Source organism: Loxodonta africana, chromosome 4, assembly GCF_030014295.1.
Source record: "Loxodonta africana isolate mLoxAfr1 chromosome 4, mLoxAfr1.hap2, whole genome shotgun sequence".
Lineage (NCBI taxonomy): Eukaryota > Metazoa > Chordata > Mammalia > Proboscidea > Elephantidae > Loxodonta > Loxodonta africana.
This window is the reverse complement of record NC_087345.1, coordinates 169,164,391-169,183,501: the sequence shown is the minus strand read 5'-3', so window position 1 is coordinate 169,183,501 and position 19,111 is coordinate 169,164,391. Positions and strand designations below refer to the sequence as shown.

General features: G+C 39.7%; 1 protein-coding gene across 11 annotated transcripts in view; it reads right to left on the bottom strand.

The window, feature by feature from the left end:
• Window positions 1-14,211: 14,211 nt before the first annotated feature.
• Window positions 14,212-19,111, bottom strand: part of ANKRD26 (ankyrin repeat domain containing 26) — an 88,616-nt gene continuing 83,716 nt past the window's right edge. For 10 of the 11 annotated variants that reach the window (XM_064284943.1, XM_064284948.1, XM_064284944.1 and 7 more), the window contains 2 exons: window positions 15,623-15,668; window positions 14,212-14,390 (listed from right to left, as the gene is read on the bottom strand). In XM_064284943.1, the coding sequence (XP_064141013.1) occupies window positions 14,254-14,390; window positions 15,623-15,668 (183 nt within the window). In that variant the 3' untranslated portion in view covers window positions 14,212-14,253. The remainder of the gene's footprint in view (window positions 14,391-15,622; window positions 15,669-19,111) is intronic. The other variant, XM_064284947.1, reaches the window with a different exon arrangement.

Below are 19,111 nucleotides of genomic sequence, written 5' to 3'. Positions count from 1 at the left end.
GGAGCATCCTGGCTGAACTTCTTCCTAGACAGATTGTTCATTCTTCTGGAAGTTCATGGTATATTCAATATTCTTCGCCAACACCATAATTCAAAGGTCTTAATTCTTCTTCGGTCTTCCTTAGTCCAGCTTTCACATGCATATGAAGTGATTGAAAATACCATGTCTTCGGTCAAGCATACCTGAGTCCTCAAAGTGACATGTTTGCTTTTTAACACTTCAAAGAAGTCTTTTGCAGCAGATTTGCCCAATGCAATATTGTCGTTTGATTTGTTGACTGCTTCTTCCATAGGCATTGATTGTGGATTCAAGTAAAATGAAATCCTTGACGACTTCATTCTTTTCTCCATTTATCATAAAGTTGAACTCATGATGATGAACATTTCAAGGTTGAGACTTATTTTCTTTCAGCATTTTAAAGGCATTTATTCCAACTTCTTCTGGATTCTCTTGTTGCATTTAGAAAAGTGCTGGCAGATGATTGTTGTGCCTTTGTTAGTGATCAGTCTTTTCTTTCTGACTACTTATTAGAATCTCTTTGTCTTTGGTATCTGCGGTTTCATTGCAATATGTCTGGATTTGGATTTCTTCTTATTTATGTTTTTTGGTAATCAGTATGCTTTTGTATCACTAGATTCCAGGTGAAATAAAAGGGGGCCCAGGAAACTTGTCTTTAAAATGTTTCCTTAGCTAGGACATGGCTTCCTCTTAAACTGGAACTCAGATTAGGGAAACTGCTTGGCCCTATAGCCAAAATGATTTCTCCAAATGATGGCAGAAATTTAGTAAGTTTTTGATAAATTGTATTTCTACTCACAGTTTCTAAAGATGACAACTACAGATATTTTGAATATTATCCTTGGAATAAGAAGTTAGTGTCCCAGAGTATTTTGAGTATTGAGAAGTTTGAAAGAAAGACTTGTCCTTGCATAAATACTTTCCAGAACTTTTTTTCTTTTCAAAATTACTCATATACCTTAACTGAAAGGCAGTATTTCATAGGGAGCATAACTTGGCAGACTGCTTGTTTCTGATTACTGGCTCTTAAGGCACTGGACAGGTGAAAAAGTGTGCGGCAGAGGCATCTGACCTCCTCTAACTTCAGAAGGAGGAGAGAGAATCAAGATCAACAGCCTAAGGTTGATTCCTATGAGGTGGAGGTCAGACATGCCTCTTGTCTCTGTCTTTACCAATTCTGACACCAGCTGTCCCTCCCATGGTACTCCCTACTTCTCTACTGAATTCAATAATTCATTGCAATGGCCACACGGAACTCACAGATAATAATCACTATTATGGGGTTTATTAAGGAAGTAACAGGTTACAGTTCAGGTTCAGGAACACTTAGGATACAGTTCTTCAATCAGGACAGCGTCTTCTCAGCTGTGCCCACAGGCACACCTCTCTCTGTTCCCTCAGCCTCTGCCCTGCTGGTTTAGCTCTATCAATGAGTGCCCCAAGGCACCCCGCTCTACTGGTAAGCCTTGGCCCAAAGGCGCTCCGCTCTAGCTCTGTGGGTCAGCAAACCCAGATCCATCAAGTGCCCTGAGGAACCCTACTCCTCCAGCAAGCCTCCTGCCCAAAGGCGCTCAGCTTTCTCATTCTGTGGGCTACTCTGTCTCCTGCTGGTCTCCTGGTTCTGCGGCTGCCATTCCTCTGCCACAGCTTCTCGGAGTCTTCAGTGTTACAGCCCTCTCTCTCATTCTCCTGATTCCAGGAGCTCCTCAGTACAGGGATCCTGGATTCAAAGGACGCACTCCGCTCCTGGCTCCTCTTCCTTGGTGGTGGTAAGATCTCTCCTGCCACCTCTCGGCTCATTTTAAGCCTAGTGGGATGGCAAAGCTGACCAATCCCTTCCTTAGGGCTCCAAAGACCTTATTTGCATGGTGTCACTCCCGCAGAGGTGTCATGAACTTTATTTGCATTATTAGCAAGCTATCCGATCCCCTTGGTGCACCACAATTATCTTATTTGTATAGTCCCACCCAACCACTTGGATGGGAGTTACAAGACTTCGGCAAGAAAGCCCATATAAAAGTGATCCATCCCACCATGGCAAGAAACTCTGGTGGTACAAATAATTAAGCCCTTGGCTACCAACTGAAGGTTGGTGGTTCAAAGCCACCTAGTGGCTCTGAGGGAGAAAGACCTGACGATCTGCTCCCATAAACATTAAAAAATCTTATGGTCGCAGTTCTCTACTCTTTCACATGGGGTTGCCATGAGTCAGAATTGACTCAATGTCACCAAACAACAACAACACCATGACGTTGGACAACTTACTCATCCTCTGCACTTCAGTGCCTTCCATCTAAAATGGAGACATGATAGTTGTTACTGCTGGGGTTCAATGCAAAGGGTTCAGTTCAAAGCATGGCCCTGACATAGAGTAGGTCCACAAATGTGAATTCTTCCTCCTTTTATGATAAGTGGTATAACTTACCTATAACAAGGGTTACTTTAGTTATTGAGGCATTATATAGGTTCAAGTTTTAGGTATTAAGCTTTAATAGGTCATCATCATTATTATTATTATCATTATTGTTTTATTATTATCGTTCTTACCTCCTGAAAAATTGCATCCTGTTCCCACAATTGCAACCTCATAATTTTTTTCCATTGTTTTATCCATTTGATTGGCAACTTAAACAAACAATTAAAAATCAGGAAAACAAAATGAAATCATTTTTCTCAGATTAAAAACTCAGTGGAGGCCTGGGTAAATTACTCAATTTACACATCACATTCCTCTTGGAACTAACAATTCTCTGTGGGTCTCATAACTTCATACATGTTGTATCAGCACATCTTGTATCAGCATGTTGTTTATCAGCACATTGGGTGTCTTTCCAAGGATGTTTGTTTACCAAAGGAGCTCTGGTGGCACAGTGGGTAAGTACTCAGCTGCTAACCGAAAAAGTCATTGGTTCAAACACACCAGCAGCTCCATGGAAGAAAGATGTGGGAGTCTGCTTCTGTGAAGATTTACAACCTTGGAAATTCTATGGGCGGTTTTACTCTGTCCTATAGGGTTGCTATGAGTCAGAATCGACTTGACAGCAATGGGTTTTTTTTTTTTTTTTTTTTTGGTGGATAGCAGATAGGAATACTGTCTACGCATAGGGCAGAGGGTAGATTTGTTTGCTATTCAGAGTAATAAAGATAATGGCTTCCTCTGGGGAAAAGTTGGGCAGGCTTATTAGCAGCTCCGTTTAAATACTGGTTTCTGGTTTGATATGGGACTCCCTTCATTCAGAGACAGGACATTACTTTCTTCTCCTGGTTAAAGAAAGATCTTGGCAAAGTAGGGTGGGTGGACCATTAGGACAAAGGCACAAAGCTAGCCGTGCAACACAGGAAAACGTTCACGTGCCCACTTCTGAATACTCTAACACTAATCCCATGTTGCATAAGTAGATATTCTGACTAAATGAGAAGAGAAAAAAAAAAGAAACTGCACAAAAATTCCCCAAGAACAAGGCTTGTAAATGCTTCCTTTGGCTTTGCAAAGCTATCTCTGCAGCTCTGTGTACTTTGGAATACCGTTAATCAGTACCCATTGCTCTCAAGTCAATTCTGACTCACAGCAACCCTATAGGACAGAGCAGAGCTGTTATTTAATTAGCCATCCCTTTTCTACACTGCTATTCTCTACAAACTCTTCCAAAAACTAAACCCAGAATAGTTTGGGTAAGGTAAGGAAGAGTTCGAAATGTTTGACTTGTAGACATTTGTTGTGATCCATGTTTCGGGTTTCTATATCTGGTCATTTACCTTCTGGGGTTTACAAACATTGGCCAGGACATGTATCTCAACTTCCTACCTGAGTGATCTGAAAACCATTGCCTGTTCCATCCTCTGCCAGACTGCTCTCTGCCTTCCTTGACATCCACACCCTGATGGAAATGTAACGTTCTGGACCCCTGGCCCTGGCCACATGCACGTGGATTCTGCTTATCATCACCAATGGAGTTTGCAATCCAGTAATCATCCCTGGACAGTGATAAACATTTTACATCTCTTTCTCAGAGGTGCAGATCCTGTTAAAAGGTATTCATGGGTGCTGGAGTTCTAGGGGTATGAATTGATGACACACCTCTCCCCTTGAGTTCTAAACCAATTTAGAAATAAACAAAGAAGTCTGATCCATATCCAAAGATCAGCTTTGTTGCAGATACAGCTGATTTGGAAAATATGGCTGAACCCTTTGGCCAAAATACTTTTTAAATATTTTCTCCTCATCTTAACTCTGGAACCTGAACATAAAGAAAGTTGGTCCACAGAATAGACACCTAACCAGCTGATGTATAGAGGCTCTTCACTTGCCTTATATCTCTCCAGTGCAGAGTCCAAGAGAAAAAGTGGTATCATGCTTATTTATATATTTACCTCACTGACAGGGAAACGTGGACAAATGGATGTAAGGCTCTTACCATCCACCAAATAATGTCCCCCTCCTCTCGGCTCCTGGAAAGGTCAGCAGTTCGAAACCACCAATGGTTCTGCAGGAGAAAGATGTGGCAGTCTGCTTCCATAGAGATTTATAGCCTTGGAAAACCTGTGGGGTTGTGATGAGTCAGAACTGACTCCACAGCAGTGGGTGAGACAAAAGGATTGGTCCCCGTCAGTGCGAGTTTCATTTCAGCCGGTTACAGTGGCTGGTGGCGTGGCATACCTTCAGTAAAATTCCCCAGGGGCTAAACCTTTTTTTGGAACAAGGAGAGGAATTATGAGGAAATAAAACTTTCCTGGATTTCTCAGTGGTCCTGGAAAAAGCCCTAGTCTTCTAAAACTCTTTACATAGTATGATATTAGATCTTTAGTCATTTGTCTAGTTAATTGCTCTGATCTGAAAGAATAAAAGCTTTTGTTATCTCCAGATGACCAAAGAGTTAAGAACAAGTAGGTTCCAAAGTTAAGTTCCCAAGGTGCCAGGATGACGGGACTGTTCTGTCCCTAGATGTTTACATCTCAAGGAGGCATGAGGCCCTAGTATTTGGGAGGTCTCAAGGTTGTAAAAGCCAAAACACTAGGAACCATATGGCTCCTGGAAAAATGTTATTTACATACCAAATGGTTGGAGTAAGGAGAAGACCCTTTTTGAGAGGACAGCTGCCTTCTGTCCCTTTATAAGCAACAAGAGAAAATCATTTTTTCCTCGTCCCTTGCCCACTTGTGTAGGACAATTGACCTGGCTATCATTACATCATCCTAGAATTAAGACTGGGCTAGCAGGGGGTGACGCACTCAGTATTTACTGTGAGGTATTTAATAAGAGATCTCTCACTCATCAGAACACCTCATATGTGCAGTCAGGATACAATTAATAGAGATGAACGTTAAAAACCCAACACAGGCCAAATGGAGAGAGCGTTTCAAGAAGGTCAGTTGTATTGAATGCCATGAGGAATGAGAAGTTACATAAATATTGAAATGTGGGACTTCAATTTGGCACCACAGAAGTCATCGCGGACCTGGAGTAGTTTTGGGGAGCTGTGGATGTGGACGGACTGGAGTGGGTTAGAGAATAAACTGTTGATGAGAGAAACAGGCAAATCTTTCAAGAAGTTTATTATAAGAAATAAGATCACCTGATGCAAATGAGAGGGAAGAAATAGGGGTGAGAGGTTTATAGAGAGAGATTTGAACTCACTGTTGAGAAGAAAGGGAGTGTAAATTAACTAAAGAACCTTAGTAGAATTGTTGGGCACTGTGTGATTTCCTTCAGCAGTGTTTAGATGCCTGGGTGAAGGGAAGGAGAAGGGTGATATTAGTCCTGTGTATAGCTGGGGTTTTGCCATGTAAGTACACTGGAAGTGTTACCGGCCAAGGCTGAACAGGTAAGGCATGCACGGATTTCCACGAGCAAAGCTCTATGGAAGAGGCTTGCAAGCAGAGATGAGGAGGGCCTAAAGCAATGCTTACCCCAGTCTCACAGAACAAAAGACCCACCCGGGCTTTTAAAAGTTCTTGGGCTGGAAAAGATTCATGGATTTATTCACAGACATAGGTGGGGTTTTCGGGCAACTAGCCCATTTTGGGCAGGGATAGGTTAACTAAGGTGCACGTGCAGCAGCTTCCTAAGATGGCTCCTGTCCCGGAGGCCTCTGGGATTCATAGCAGGACTTATTATGGGGTGTCGCGCCTGCTCAGTCTCTCACTCCCCAAGTTCGATTCCCGGCTGCTGCTGCTGCCCCTCACTGCCCCTGGCAGAAGGTCACACAGCGTCACAGGTGGATGTCCTGCGCACGTCCCTGTCACTGGTTTTATCCAGCTGCTTCTGTAAGACAACTTTAAAGAAGTTTGCGGGCTATTTTCTGATACCCTGCCCCACTGTTCCAGGGAATGGCTTTGTTTCTGTGTTCTGGCCCATTTCCTATATTTTTGTTACTTTGTCTATGTGAATTGCAGATTTGGGGGGGCCTCTGTTCCCTGTCTTAAAAGGACAAAAAGAAAAGGGAATATAGGGCATAAGCAGGAGAATTAAAATCTCAGACCTTGGAATCTAAGCAGAAAGAAGATGAAAATAAAGACAGAAAGCAAAAAGGACATGGGCACTTCTTCTGGACCCGGCATTGCCTCTGACTGTGTGAAAATACATAGTCTCCATTCGTTAAGACTCTGGGGGAAATGCTGTCTTTAAGGTTTATTTCCAGTTTCTGCTAAGAGATGAATGCTCAGAGAACTATATGGTAAAGACATGCAGGTATCAAAAATTCTGTAAACAGAAAAATATTTTACCATTTTTACAAAGTAATCATTAGATTCATAACTTTGAGTTAGGTCTACTACTTTCAACTGGGACTTGAAAAAAACTTATTTGAAATGTAACTACATGTTTTTTACATATAAAGTTTTCTATCCTTCCAGACTTTGGGACATGATACATATAGAGGTCTCCATTTTTTTCATGTAGGCTATGAACCCTACATTTGTGTTTTGTTGCATCTTTGTTTCCATTAATCACATAAATGTTTTGTTTTAAATATGGCTCGTGAATATTGACTGAAGCTAGTAAATATTGAAGCTAGTATGCCGCTAATTGACAACCTTAGTGTATATGGTTGGTATCAAAGAGAAAAACCAAACAAGGAAGGAAATAGATTTTATTCAGTCTATTGCAATAGTCAGAGCACCCCAGATCTAAAGATCACAGTGACTCAGCCAGGTGGTTTTCCTTATGCTTTTGTAGGGAGGAGTAGACAAGTTATAGGGAGGTGATGCAGGTAGAATTGTTTTGTAATTAAGTCTCAGTCAGCTCAGAGAAAATGTTTATCTCTAGCTCATTTCTGGGGCACAAAAACTAATCATCATATCTGCAGTCGTTTTTCTAGTTACTTGCTTTGATCTGAAAGAATAAACATCTGCCTGGGCTGAGGGCCGGGGACCATGGTGCCCATGAGGCAGAGAACAAGGAGTTGGAGGGTCTGTGTCTGGCCTTGTCATCAGATTTCAGACAAAAAGAGAAAAACCTATGTTTGACCTTGTCACAGGTAAACAAGGGAGTCATCCACAAGTCTCATGGGTGTCAGGAAAAAGAGTCACATTTAAGTCTTTCTCTATGTAAGCAGTCTTATTTGAGTCGTATGGGAAAGGGTGGTTCTTTGCTGTAAATCATTTCCCAGAGTACAAAAGAGTGTAGGGATTTCTTACCATTGCTGTTTTCTAGAAGCACAAGGTTCAGGTAAAGTTTCACATTGTATGGAGAAGGGGAAGGATGGTTTTTTCCTAAGGCAAAGTTCATTTATTTACTTGGACACTAGATTCCAAGTAGAATAAGAAATAAAATATTTTGCAACAACAGAATGAAATAAATCTAGGACATCCTTTTCTGGAAATGGTAAACTAGATTATTAGGGCCAATGTTTCCCTGAATATAGCTAAAAAATCTGAGTAAGAATATATTTTCTAATCATGATAAAACAAGAAGCTAATAAGACAGTGGGAAATTGCCAATTGAAATTTCAGAGTAAAGTCAAAGAGATAAACAGAACGCATGCACATCAAAGCAGCTTTGTTTCTGAGGACGTTTGTTGAAAGTAACAAACGTGAGTTTTGGCTTTATAAGCTGGTGTAATAGGAGGACCTAAGTCAAGACCCTGGGCCCAACCAAGGTGTGAAGTATTATTGAAAGCCTTCCCTCACACTAAAGTGGAACATCAAAGGGCTACATCCTCAGAGCAAAGGTTAATGAAAACAAAATCTGCCCCACCCCAACCCCTAGGTTATTAGAGAAGGTAGTCTTGGCACTGAGTTGAGCAGAAGACAGAAAGGGGGGAACAAAAAGATCAGTCCGCACCCTGCTTTGCAGCCTGGGAGGGGGTAAACCAACCCCAAAACAAAACCTGTTGCTGTCAAATACATTTTGACTTATAGTGACCCTATAGGAGAGAGTAGAACTGCCCCATAGGGTTTCCAAGGAGCAGTTGGTGGATTAAAACTGCCCACCTTTTGGTTAGCAGCTGAGCTCTTAACCACTGTGCCACCAGGACAAAGGGGAATGGGTAAGTGGCCCATTGAACCTCAAGTTCTGCATTTGGCTTAAGTCACCTGGCAGAAGTAAATGCAAATCCTCTCTAAAGGAAGGTATCTTTGTTCCAGGACTTGCACATGACCAGAAAGAATGTTTAAGGACAATAAGCAGTACACAGTTAAAACTAACCAAATACACTAGGAAACAATGCACTAACAGAATCAAGAGAAACAATACACCATCAAAATAGACCCAAACATACTTCAGATAATAGACCCAAACATACTTCAGATAATAGAATTCTCAGATTTTGAAATAACTGTGCCTACTGCTTAAAATTGAAACCCTGTTGACATAGTGGTTAAGAAATACGGCTGCTAACCAAAAAGGTCGGCAGTTCAAATCCACCAGGCACTCCGTGGAAACCCTATGGGGCAGTTCTACTCTGTCGTATATGGGTCGCTATGAGTGGGAATCAACTCAGTGGCAACAGTTTTGGTTTGGTTTTTTAACTGTTTAAACATAAACAATACGCTTGAAAATTTCCAAGTAACCACTTAAACCTAAAGCATAGAAAACTTGATTTCAGAACCCTGGAGCACCCACAGCCTAAAGGATAAAGGCAGTGACCCGGTGGCATCTATGATTAACTGAGGAAAACCACAATGAAGCTCCAAGTCACCGCATGGAAAAAGTACAGTTTAACCACCTGAGAAACCTCTGGGCTAATATCAGCTGCAGGGTTCCTAAACCATGGTTTTAATTCCCTGCAGACTGCCAGTGAAGTCCTCCTTTCCCATCAATCATTAAGTCCACCTCTTTCAAGTATTTCTTATAGTGGTGGAGACTAACGTCAACCCTTGGAAAAGTGATACCTGTAGCCTAATGAATGCATGAGAATAAATGTGTGGATTTCCGTAACTACAGAGAGATCATAAGGAGTAACTTAAAACCCACTGCCGTAGAGTCAATTCCAACTCATAGCGACTATATAGGATAGAGTAGAATTGCTCTATAGGGTTTCCAAGGCTGTAATCATTAGGGAAGCAAAATGTCACATCTTTCTCCTGCAAAGCTCTCCAACCTCTGGACCTTCAAGTTAGCAGCTGAGCACTTAACCACTGTGCCACAAGGGCTCCTTTTAAGAAGTAACTTAGCCCTGCCATAATCAAAAGAATCTATGTCATATATTCAGTTTGAAAAAGAGCCCTGGTGACACATTGGATAAGCACTTGCCTGCTAACCAAAATGGCAGAGGTTCAAACCCACCAGCCTCTGCAGGCCAGAGATGTACCAGTCAGCTTCCATAGATTACACCCTTAGAAACCCTGTGGGGCAGGTCTACTTTGTCCTGTAGGATTGCTATGAGTCAGAATCGACTGGACCTCAACTAGTTTGTTTTACTCAGTTAAAAACTCAAAGAAAAGGATACTTAATGTCCCATTCTGTCAACCACAATGAGTTTGGTTTATTGTTAAAAACTCAAAATAATGAAAGATTTAATGTCATGACCTTTTAAAGATCGGTCATTTTACCTTTGGATCTACTGAACAAATACTATGACTTTATTTTCAAATTCATATTTGACATCTTTTTAAAGTATGTATCTCTTCTCAAATGCATACTATTCATTTTCCCTTTCAAATAACCTTTTTGCCCTTAGAAACTTGAGATGATTTATAACAAAAAAAGTCACCCATTGTTAAGAGTACAGTTGAATGATTTTGAGTAAGTTTATAGAACTGTACAACCATCACCACAATTCTGTTTTAAAACATTCCCTTCACCCCAAAAAGTTTCCATATGCAAGCTGGTGATCAAATTCCACTGAAATCCCACAACTCTCGTGATCTACTTTGTCTTTATAGATTTCCTTTTTTGGAAATTTCATGTAAATGAAATCACATACGTTGTCTTGTATGTCTGGCTTCTTTCACTCAGCATAATGTCTCCAAAGGTCATCTGTGTTGTGGCATGTACTGCATTATATACCATATTCTGTACTTCACTGTATACTGTATTTTGTTTATCCAATTACTAGTTGTAGATTTCGGTTGTTTCCACTTTTTTACTATTATGAATAATTCCACTACAACATGCACGTACGAGCCTTTCAAAGTCCTCCCTTCCTTGTGGATTACTTAATTATTCCTGGAAGAGGGTAGAATCTTTTACTTTACCCAAAAAAGAGAAAACATATAAAGTTCACGTATTAAGAACTTAAGTGTAGTAGTTTCCGTTTTCTGATTAACGGTCACTACACCCTTATTTGGAAACCCTGGTGGCGTAGTGGTTAAGTGCTATGGCTGCTAACCAAAGGGTCGGCAGTTCAAATCCACCAGGCGCTCCTTGGAAACTCTATGGGGCAGTTCTACTCTGTCCTATAGAGTCGCTACGAGTTGGAATCGACTCAACGGCACTGGGTTCTGGGTTACACCCTTATTTCTTCCTATAAGCATGTTCTCAGTAAATATTATATCCTAAAAGGAATCAGGGCTTCTAGGAAAAACGGCTGATTCTAGGGCTGGAGCAGAGAAAATATACAAGATGAGCCTGGAGCATCTTCTCGTGCCACAAAGTAAGGAAAAGCTCAGAGAATAATGTGAACAGGTCAAAAAGACATGGAAGCAGATTAAAATGCACAGCATTGGCCTAATCTGGGCCAATTTGAACACCAAAATAAAAAGCTTTCTCTTCTCCCTCATTTGTTTGCTTGTCTTTTCTTTTATTTATCTATCAATGTAGAAGGAATGATGGAGTAAGAAGATCACTACTTGGCAATCAATATAATAATCATTCAAGCAAGAATCAACGGATGCTAAACCTAGTGGGTGAAAATTTGAGGAATAAGCAGATATCGATGTCCCTACATGGCACAGTTAAGCTCTGGACTACTAGCCATAAGGGTGGCAGTTCAAACTCACCTAGAGGTACACTGGAAGACAGGCCTGTGCATTTCTACTTTGCACACATGAGGTTGCCACCGAGTCTGAATCGACTCAAAGGCAACTAACAATAAGCAGATACTGAGTTTCAAAGTATCTCCACACACAAGATGCTTATGAAATACAAAGGGTAAATAGTAACTTTACAGTGGACAAACCTATAAGATACTCCTTAACCAAGTGACCAACGTTGGCATTGCCAGTAATGATACTAATGACAATATGTGAGTCCAGATACGAAGCGTGAGAAGAACTCAGCATCACTTCTGTGGTATTCCTGCCCAAATGGCATAATGTGAATCTAGTCAGAGGAAGCATCATATGAACCCAAACTACAAGAGAGCCTACAAAATGACTGACGTATATACTCTTCAAAAGTATACAGGTCATCCGGACAGAGTGGGAGAAAAATATAGAAAATTCAAATTCACAAAAAAAAGTCCAGACTTATTGCTCTCATGGTGACTGGAGGAACCTCTGAGACTATGGCCACCTGACACCCTGCTAACTCAGAAGTGAAGCTACTCCCGAAGTCTACCTTCTAGCCAAAGATTAGACAGGCCTCTAAAACAATAACACATGAGGAACATGCTTCTTAGTTCAATCAAGTATACAAGACCAAATGGGCAACACCTGCCAAGATGAGGTAAGGTGGACAGGAAAATTGGATGGACACTGAGCACCCAGAGTAGAAAGGGAAAGGGAGACAGTGCTGACACACTGCAGGGATTGCAACCAATGTCACAAAACAATTTGTGTATAAATTTTTGAATGAGAAACTAATTTGTGCTGTAAACTTTCAATAAAGCACAAAAAAAAAGTACCAGTCATGAAAATCAAATGACTCAGAAACTGTCCCAAATTAAATAAAAGTGAAGAAACAGGACAACTGAATACATTATTGAGGTAATAATGAACCAATTTTAATTTCCTGATTTTGATAATTATACTGTAGTTATATAAGATATTCCTTGTTTAGGAAATACACATTGAAGTATTTAGTAGTAAAGAGGCTTTATGTCTGTAACTTACAAACAGTTCAGAAAAAAACATCTATATTATATATCTGTATTTATATTTATCTAGAAAGAGAAGGGGAGAAGGAGGAGAAAGGATAAAGCAAATGTAAAATGCTCACATTTGGGAAATGGTATCCAGGAATTCTTTGTACTATTCATGCAACTTTTCTTTAAGTCTGAAATTTTCAAAACTGACCAGTTATAAAAGAAAAGTTTATCTTAAAGTTATAAACCACTGAATAAACTAAACCACGAATCCATATTGCTAGAACTAAACAAACAAATGGCAAGTTTGAGGAGGAACAGAGATATCCGCATTGTGTCACATGAGCTCCCACAAAACGCTTACTAATTACAAAGTGAAAAAGTAACATTAGGGAGAAGCTAGGCAGATACCACCTGAAGTGATCAATGTTAATATCACCAGTAACAGGACAAATTAAAATTGTGGGTTGAATGAATGACAGGATGCGATGAGAAGATTACAGAATCATTTCTGCAATTATTCTTACCAAAAACATATAATCTGAATCAAATCAGAAGGAAATATCAGAAAAATAAACATTGAGGAACAGTCTACATTACCGGCTTTAATTTAAGATTGAAGTCAAGGAAAGTCTTGGCAAAGTCAAGGACATTCTGGAAAGTCAAGGAAAGACTGAGGGCCTATTCCAGATTGAAGAAAACTAAAGAGACCGATAACTAAATACAATCCATGATTCTGAACTGAATCCTTCTCCTATAAATGGCACGGTAGACAAGTGGCAAAACTTAAAAAGAATCCAAGAATTAAATGATAGGTTGAATTAATGGTAATTTTCTGGTTGTATTGTAGTCATGCAGGCTATCCCTATTGGTAGGAAATACATACTAAAGTAACCACGGGTGATGGGAAACGTCAGCAATTTACTCTCAAAAAATGGTTCAGGGGGAAACAGCTCTTTGTACTAAAACTTGCAACTTTTCTCTAATTTTACAAATTTTTTCAAAGAGGTAATAAAAAAAATTATAACTTGAAAAGGTGAAAATTCTGGGCAAACCTTAATTCTCCATAAGAACCCAAAAACCAAACCCGTTGCCATCTAGTCGATTCCGACTCAGCAATCCTACAGGACAGAGACCTACAAATCAGTGTTTAAAATTAAAATTAGACATAAGTTTGATAGCACTACAACAACTCTAATACCTCCAAGCATTGAAATGGACATAGCTGCAATATATCAAAATGTTGTCTGTCTAAATCTTTAGGTCCAGATATAGCGGTCAAAATTGGAAAATACAAAGAAGTGATCAGCTAACTTCACTGAAGAATTAATGACAATTTCGTCGTTTGAGTGCTATATAAACAGCTGGCATTTTGGGCAGCTTGAGCACGTAAAGTCCCTGGATGATGCTAACAGTTAATGTGCTTGGCTACTAACTGAAAGGCTGGAGGTTCTGGTCCATGCAGAGATGCCTCAGAAGAAAGTATTGGCAATCCACATCCAGAAAGCCAGCTACTGAAAGCCCTGTGGACACAGCTCTGCGCTGACACATGGGGCTGCCCTGAGTCAAAACTGACTCAACGGCCAACTGACTTTTGATAATTGATTTTCAGTACATAAAACTCAATAATGCTGGTTTTCATTTGCATAATCATTTTTGAAGTTACAGATGCCAAGAAATACAGTTTAAAATACGACATAAATTTTTATAACCACACGTGGTACAAAAATAGTTTCCTTTAATAAAGATTTACAACATGTCATATATTGAATGGCAAACCATTAAAATGTTATGTAAACAGCCCAATAAATAAATTTTTATTATTTATCTTTCAGATCATATAATTTTTCTTCAAAATTTGTACATATTCTTGTGACGTTTTCAAAACTAGATCTTGATTTAGATTTGACTCATCGGTAGATCCTAGAGGAGAAGCTCTACAGGATCCAGATTCAAATTCAGCAGCAGCTAGAAAGAAAAAGAAAGATTATATTTTCTAAAATACTTCATAGTTAACTAAGTATGAGCCAGTGAAGAAAAAGTTGAGAACTTTATCAGTGTTAGTAAAACTGAAAAATATGTACACATGACTACAGTACAAAAGATGAGATTACTATTAAATATAATTATCCATATTTGCACACTGAATTGTCATTGTGGTTAAGTATCAGGACTTCTAGTTTTCTTAATCTTCATTCATTTATTCAATAACCATGTGCTAAGGTACTCTGTATGACAAGTGCCGGAATTACATGATAAAAATGACACAACTGTATACTATAACCTGAAAAAAAATACAGATGAACAGGCAATTTGCAGAAAGGGTCATATATGTTATGGAAAACCAAAAACCAAACTTCATTGCCATGGAGTCAATTCTGACTTAAGATAGGTAAAAAAAAAAAAGGGGGGGGGTACTACTGGAACACACAGCAGGGACATCTATCCCAGGTTTATGTCAATAATACAGAGGTGATATGTAAGTTGACACCTGAAAGACAAGTAAAAGTTATGCCAGATAGAGGGAAGAGGCATACGCAGAGCTAGAGGTGAGAAGAACACTGTGGAACTATAAAGAGTCTAGTTTGGCTAGATGCTAGACCAAAGTGGGAGAGTAAGGGTAAGTGGCAAGAGATAAGCCTGAATAACTTGACAAGAACCAAACTGATCTGAGTGTCTTTAATCCACGATAAGGAATCTGCAATTTATTCTGAGGGCAAAAGGAAACCAACGACAAAGCGAATGATCAGATTTTAAATGTCACCTGTCAAGTGAGGCCTGTTTGAATTGTAATTGCGTGACTAGTACTAAATTAGTCTATCTTTTGGGCCTTTTATTGCTACCAGAAACGTCAGAGCTTGCTGGTGCCTATATTCCCTGAGAGGAATTTCAGTGTGCAGGCAGACAGGTCTCAGGAAGGGCAGGCTGACAGGTCACAGGAAGGGCACAAGACAAGGAAGGGTGGGGCAAGAAATAAAAAGGGACTCAGGCTTTTTAAGGTTTTTTAAAGATATGGAACATGATGAACGTATTGGGAATAATTCTTCATTACGAGTGATTATGCTTTATTGTCTTTCATTAGATGCGTATAAAGAAATATTTAACATAGTTTCTATTATCCAAACAATGAAAGGATGCTATTACTATCTACAGTTTATTTCAGAAATCAGTATCTAAATTCATAAATTTTGTCAACATACCTTCTTCTAGTTCTCTAGTTATATTTTTTTCCAACTCCTGCTGCATCTGAAATAAGTCAAAGATTATTTATAACGTTTACATTAAATAAGAGACAATATGGTAGGGATAACACCAAAAAACCAAACCTGTTGCCGTTGAGTCTATTCCGACTCACAGAGACCCTACAGACCAGAGCAGGACTGCCCTACGGGGTTTCCAAGGAGCGGCTGGTAGATTCAAAACTGCAGACCTTTTGGTCAGCAGACAAGCTCTTAACGAAGGAGCCACTAGGGCTTTGTAATTTAAATAACGGATCCCTGACGGTATAGCAGTTAAGGGTTTGGCTGCTAATCAAAAGGTCAGCAGCTTGAATCCACCAGCCACTCCTTGGAAACCCTATGGGGCAGTCTTATTCTGTCCTATAGGGTCGCAGGAAACCCTGGTGGTGTAGTGATTAAGTACTATGGCTGCTAACCAAGAGGTCTGCTGCTAACCAAGAGGTTGGCAGTTCAAATCCGCCAGGCACTCCTTGAAAACTCTATGGGGCAGTTCTACTTTGTCCTATAGGGTTGCTATGAGTCGGAATCAACTCGACGGCAGTGGGTTTGGTTTTTTTGGTTTATAGGGTCGCATTGAGTCAGAATCAACTGAATGACAATTTTTTTTTTTTATTTAAAAAATACTTGAGAGAATAGAACTTGAGAATTGATAGAACAATAAAAACATGTTGCTGCCGAGACGATTCCAACTAAGAGTATTAATCACAAATTAAATAAATTTCCTGCTTATTTTAATTTTAGGTAACAGAGAAAAATATATAAAATGTTGCTTAAATTAATCTAACAAAAATGCAAATATTGGCCTAATGATTGTACATCATTTCAGAAGAGCGGTGTTTGAGCTTACTGGTACAAAGATTAATTCAAGTCACATTTTACACTGAATGTATTACTTTGCAATTCTTAGCAAAACATTAGCTTTTATAAAAGTTAAATCAGTTTTTATTTTAACAGATTTTTCTTTAAAAATGAAATGAACTTTCCATTTGGTACCTTTAGAAATTAAAATCTTAAACTACGTTCTGTAATATTAATATTTCAGCACAGGGTCTTAAGTACATAAGATGAAGAAAGCGGTACTGTTTTAATGTCAAGTGAAAATTCTACTGGCAAAAGATAGAGCAAAAATATTATGACATCTGTATTATGGCCGTAACACTTAATTCATCTGAACACAAAGATACAGAAAATCAGTTTTCAAATTTAGTTTCTTTGATTCATGACTTTCTAGAATTAGGAACAAAAAATACATACAACTCTTTAATTGTAACTTTTCCTTTTCAGAAATTAGGGCCAGTTTTCTTTTTAAACATTTATATTTATATAGTTATATTTATCTACTTAATTATGAAATGTGTGGGACTATTTCAAACTATCATGCAAGCATCTCCATCTAGAGTGTTCTTATTTGAGGCAGAGCCCACATGGGACTACAGGCAAAAGCATTACGCCATTCCTCCACAGCAAAGACTCGAAAACCGAAGTAAACGGAGACAAACGTCAATTCTGGAACCCTCTGCGTCAAATGAAGGGACAAAGAGCTCCACCAAGCACCAAATGGAATAAGAAACTGACAGAGAACAGAGAGCGAAGAGGGATACATGCAGAGGTCCCCTATCAGCTAACGCAGCACAGATTCGCCATCTTGGAATCCTGTCGGAAACTGGCGGACAGGGAGTTTGGGAGAGCAGATTCACGGAGTTCCCAGCAGGAGACAGAGCACTCGGTAACCAGTGATACATGCTTTCCCATTCCCTAGCCCTCCTCCCCCTGCTCAACCTCCACCACTTCTCTGCAGGGCTACTAACCACTGCCTGGGAGGCGCTGGCTCTGTGCCATGCAGATTCAACCCACCCACACCAGTCAGCTACTTCAGTGCCATTTCTTTGTTGCTGGTGTTGCTTTTTTTTTTTTACTTCTTTTGGTTTCTTCCCAGCCCCTCACTTCTTCCCCCTCCTTTCTCTTTAACACCTGACTCCGTGTGCCAGCTTTGCTTTTTCTTGACAGGCTGTGAAGCACCACTTGGCTGGGGAACTGCCTTCCCAGTCCACGGTCCACACTGCCACACTGGTGGGATCCTTGCGGGCTTTTTTTTTTTTTGCTTGTTTTCTTTCTTTTTTCCCTTTTATTTTTCTTCATTTCTCAGTTTCTCGTCTCTTTATACTTACCTTCTTCTATCTCCTGAATACCTGGTGCTATGTGCCTTCTCCACCCCTTCTAGCCGGGCCGTACTGCGCAGCTTGGAAGCCGCTTCCCCAGTCTGAGCAGCCACAACGGTGGAATCTCTGTGGGCATTTTTTAATTTTTACTTTTATTTATTTTCTTTTTTTCTTCATTTCTTGGTTTCTCATCTCTCCACTCCAACGGCAGGCTCCCTCAGTGCTTCTTATTTTATTTTTTGCTCCTGTTTCTCTCTCCTCTCTCTCTTCTTTCCCATAACAAACCCAGCTCCACACATCACAACTTCCCTCCTCCCCCTCCCTAGTGCCCATCTGCAACACGTACTGAGCACGGCATCCCCAAGCAGCACAGGCACTACCCTGCAATGACCCCCAGCTCACCCTGTCAGCCCCAGTATGTACCACAAACAACCCATCCCAGCCTCTCCCCTTCAGCTGGACCTGCCCTGTCGCACGATTGCTGAGCGACTGGCCCTGCCCATTGGACATGGAGGTGAAAAGTATCATGACCACAGATGAGCAAACAACAAAGAATGCACAGCCCACCTGCTCAGACATAACCAAATAAAAAAATCAGGATGAAACAAACAGATCTACCATCAATAAATGAAAATAACTACTGAATGTCCCAAAGACAGCAAACAATATCAAAACATATTTTAAAAAAGACAGGACAGTTCTAGTAGGCATCCAAAATAAAACACCAAATGATTTTCCAGAAGAAAAGGCATCAGAACTACCTGACAGGAAATTCAAATCTCTAATATTCAGAGCCATCCAAGAGTTGATACAAAAAGCAGACAAAAATAAGGAAAAAATAGACAAATTCATGGAAAAGGCAGACAAATTCATAGAAAATATACATTGTTCTTATTTAAATTTTTCTTATAAATGATATGCTTTCACTAACTGCCCAAAACAATATCTAAAATACTATAGTGAATATAATAAACACTTTGCAGTGATAATGATAGTGTGATATCCAATGCCCTTAGAAATTTTAGGTGTGAAGACAGGCAAGTTTTTTGGCTAACATGTTTCCCAATATTTTGAGAGAGTATTTTCCATAACATTTTTGTGACAACAGCACAAAATACAACATGAAAGACAGCTATGAATAATTGTCTTTGGGTAAGGGAGGTCAGGTATATTTTCAAAAATATAAGATGACAAAATTATAACACAGCAGAATACTGTATCAATGAATTTTAGCTAACTGGAAGGATTCTCTGATACCTAGTTTTCAAACTATGTCCCACAGAAATCTAAG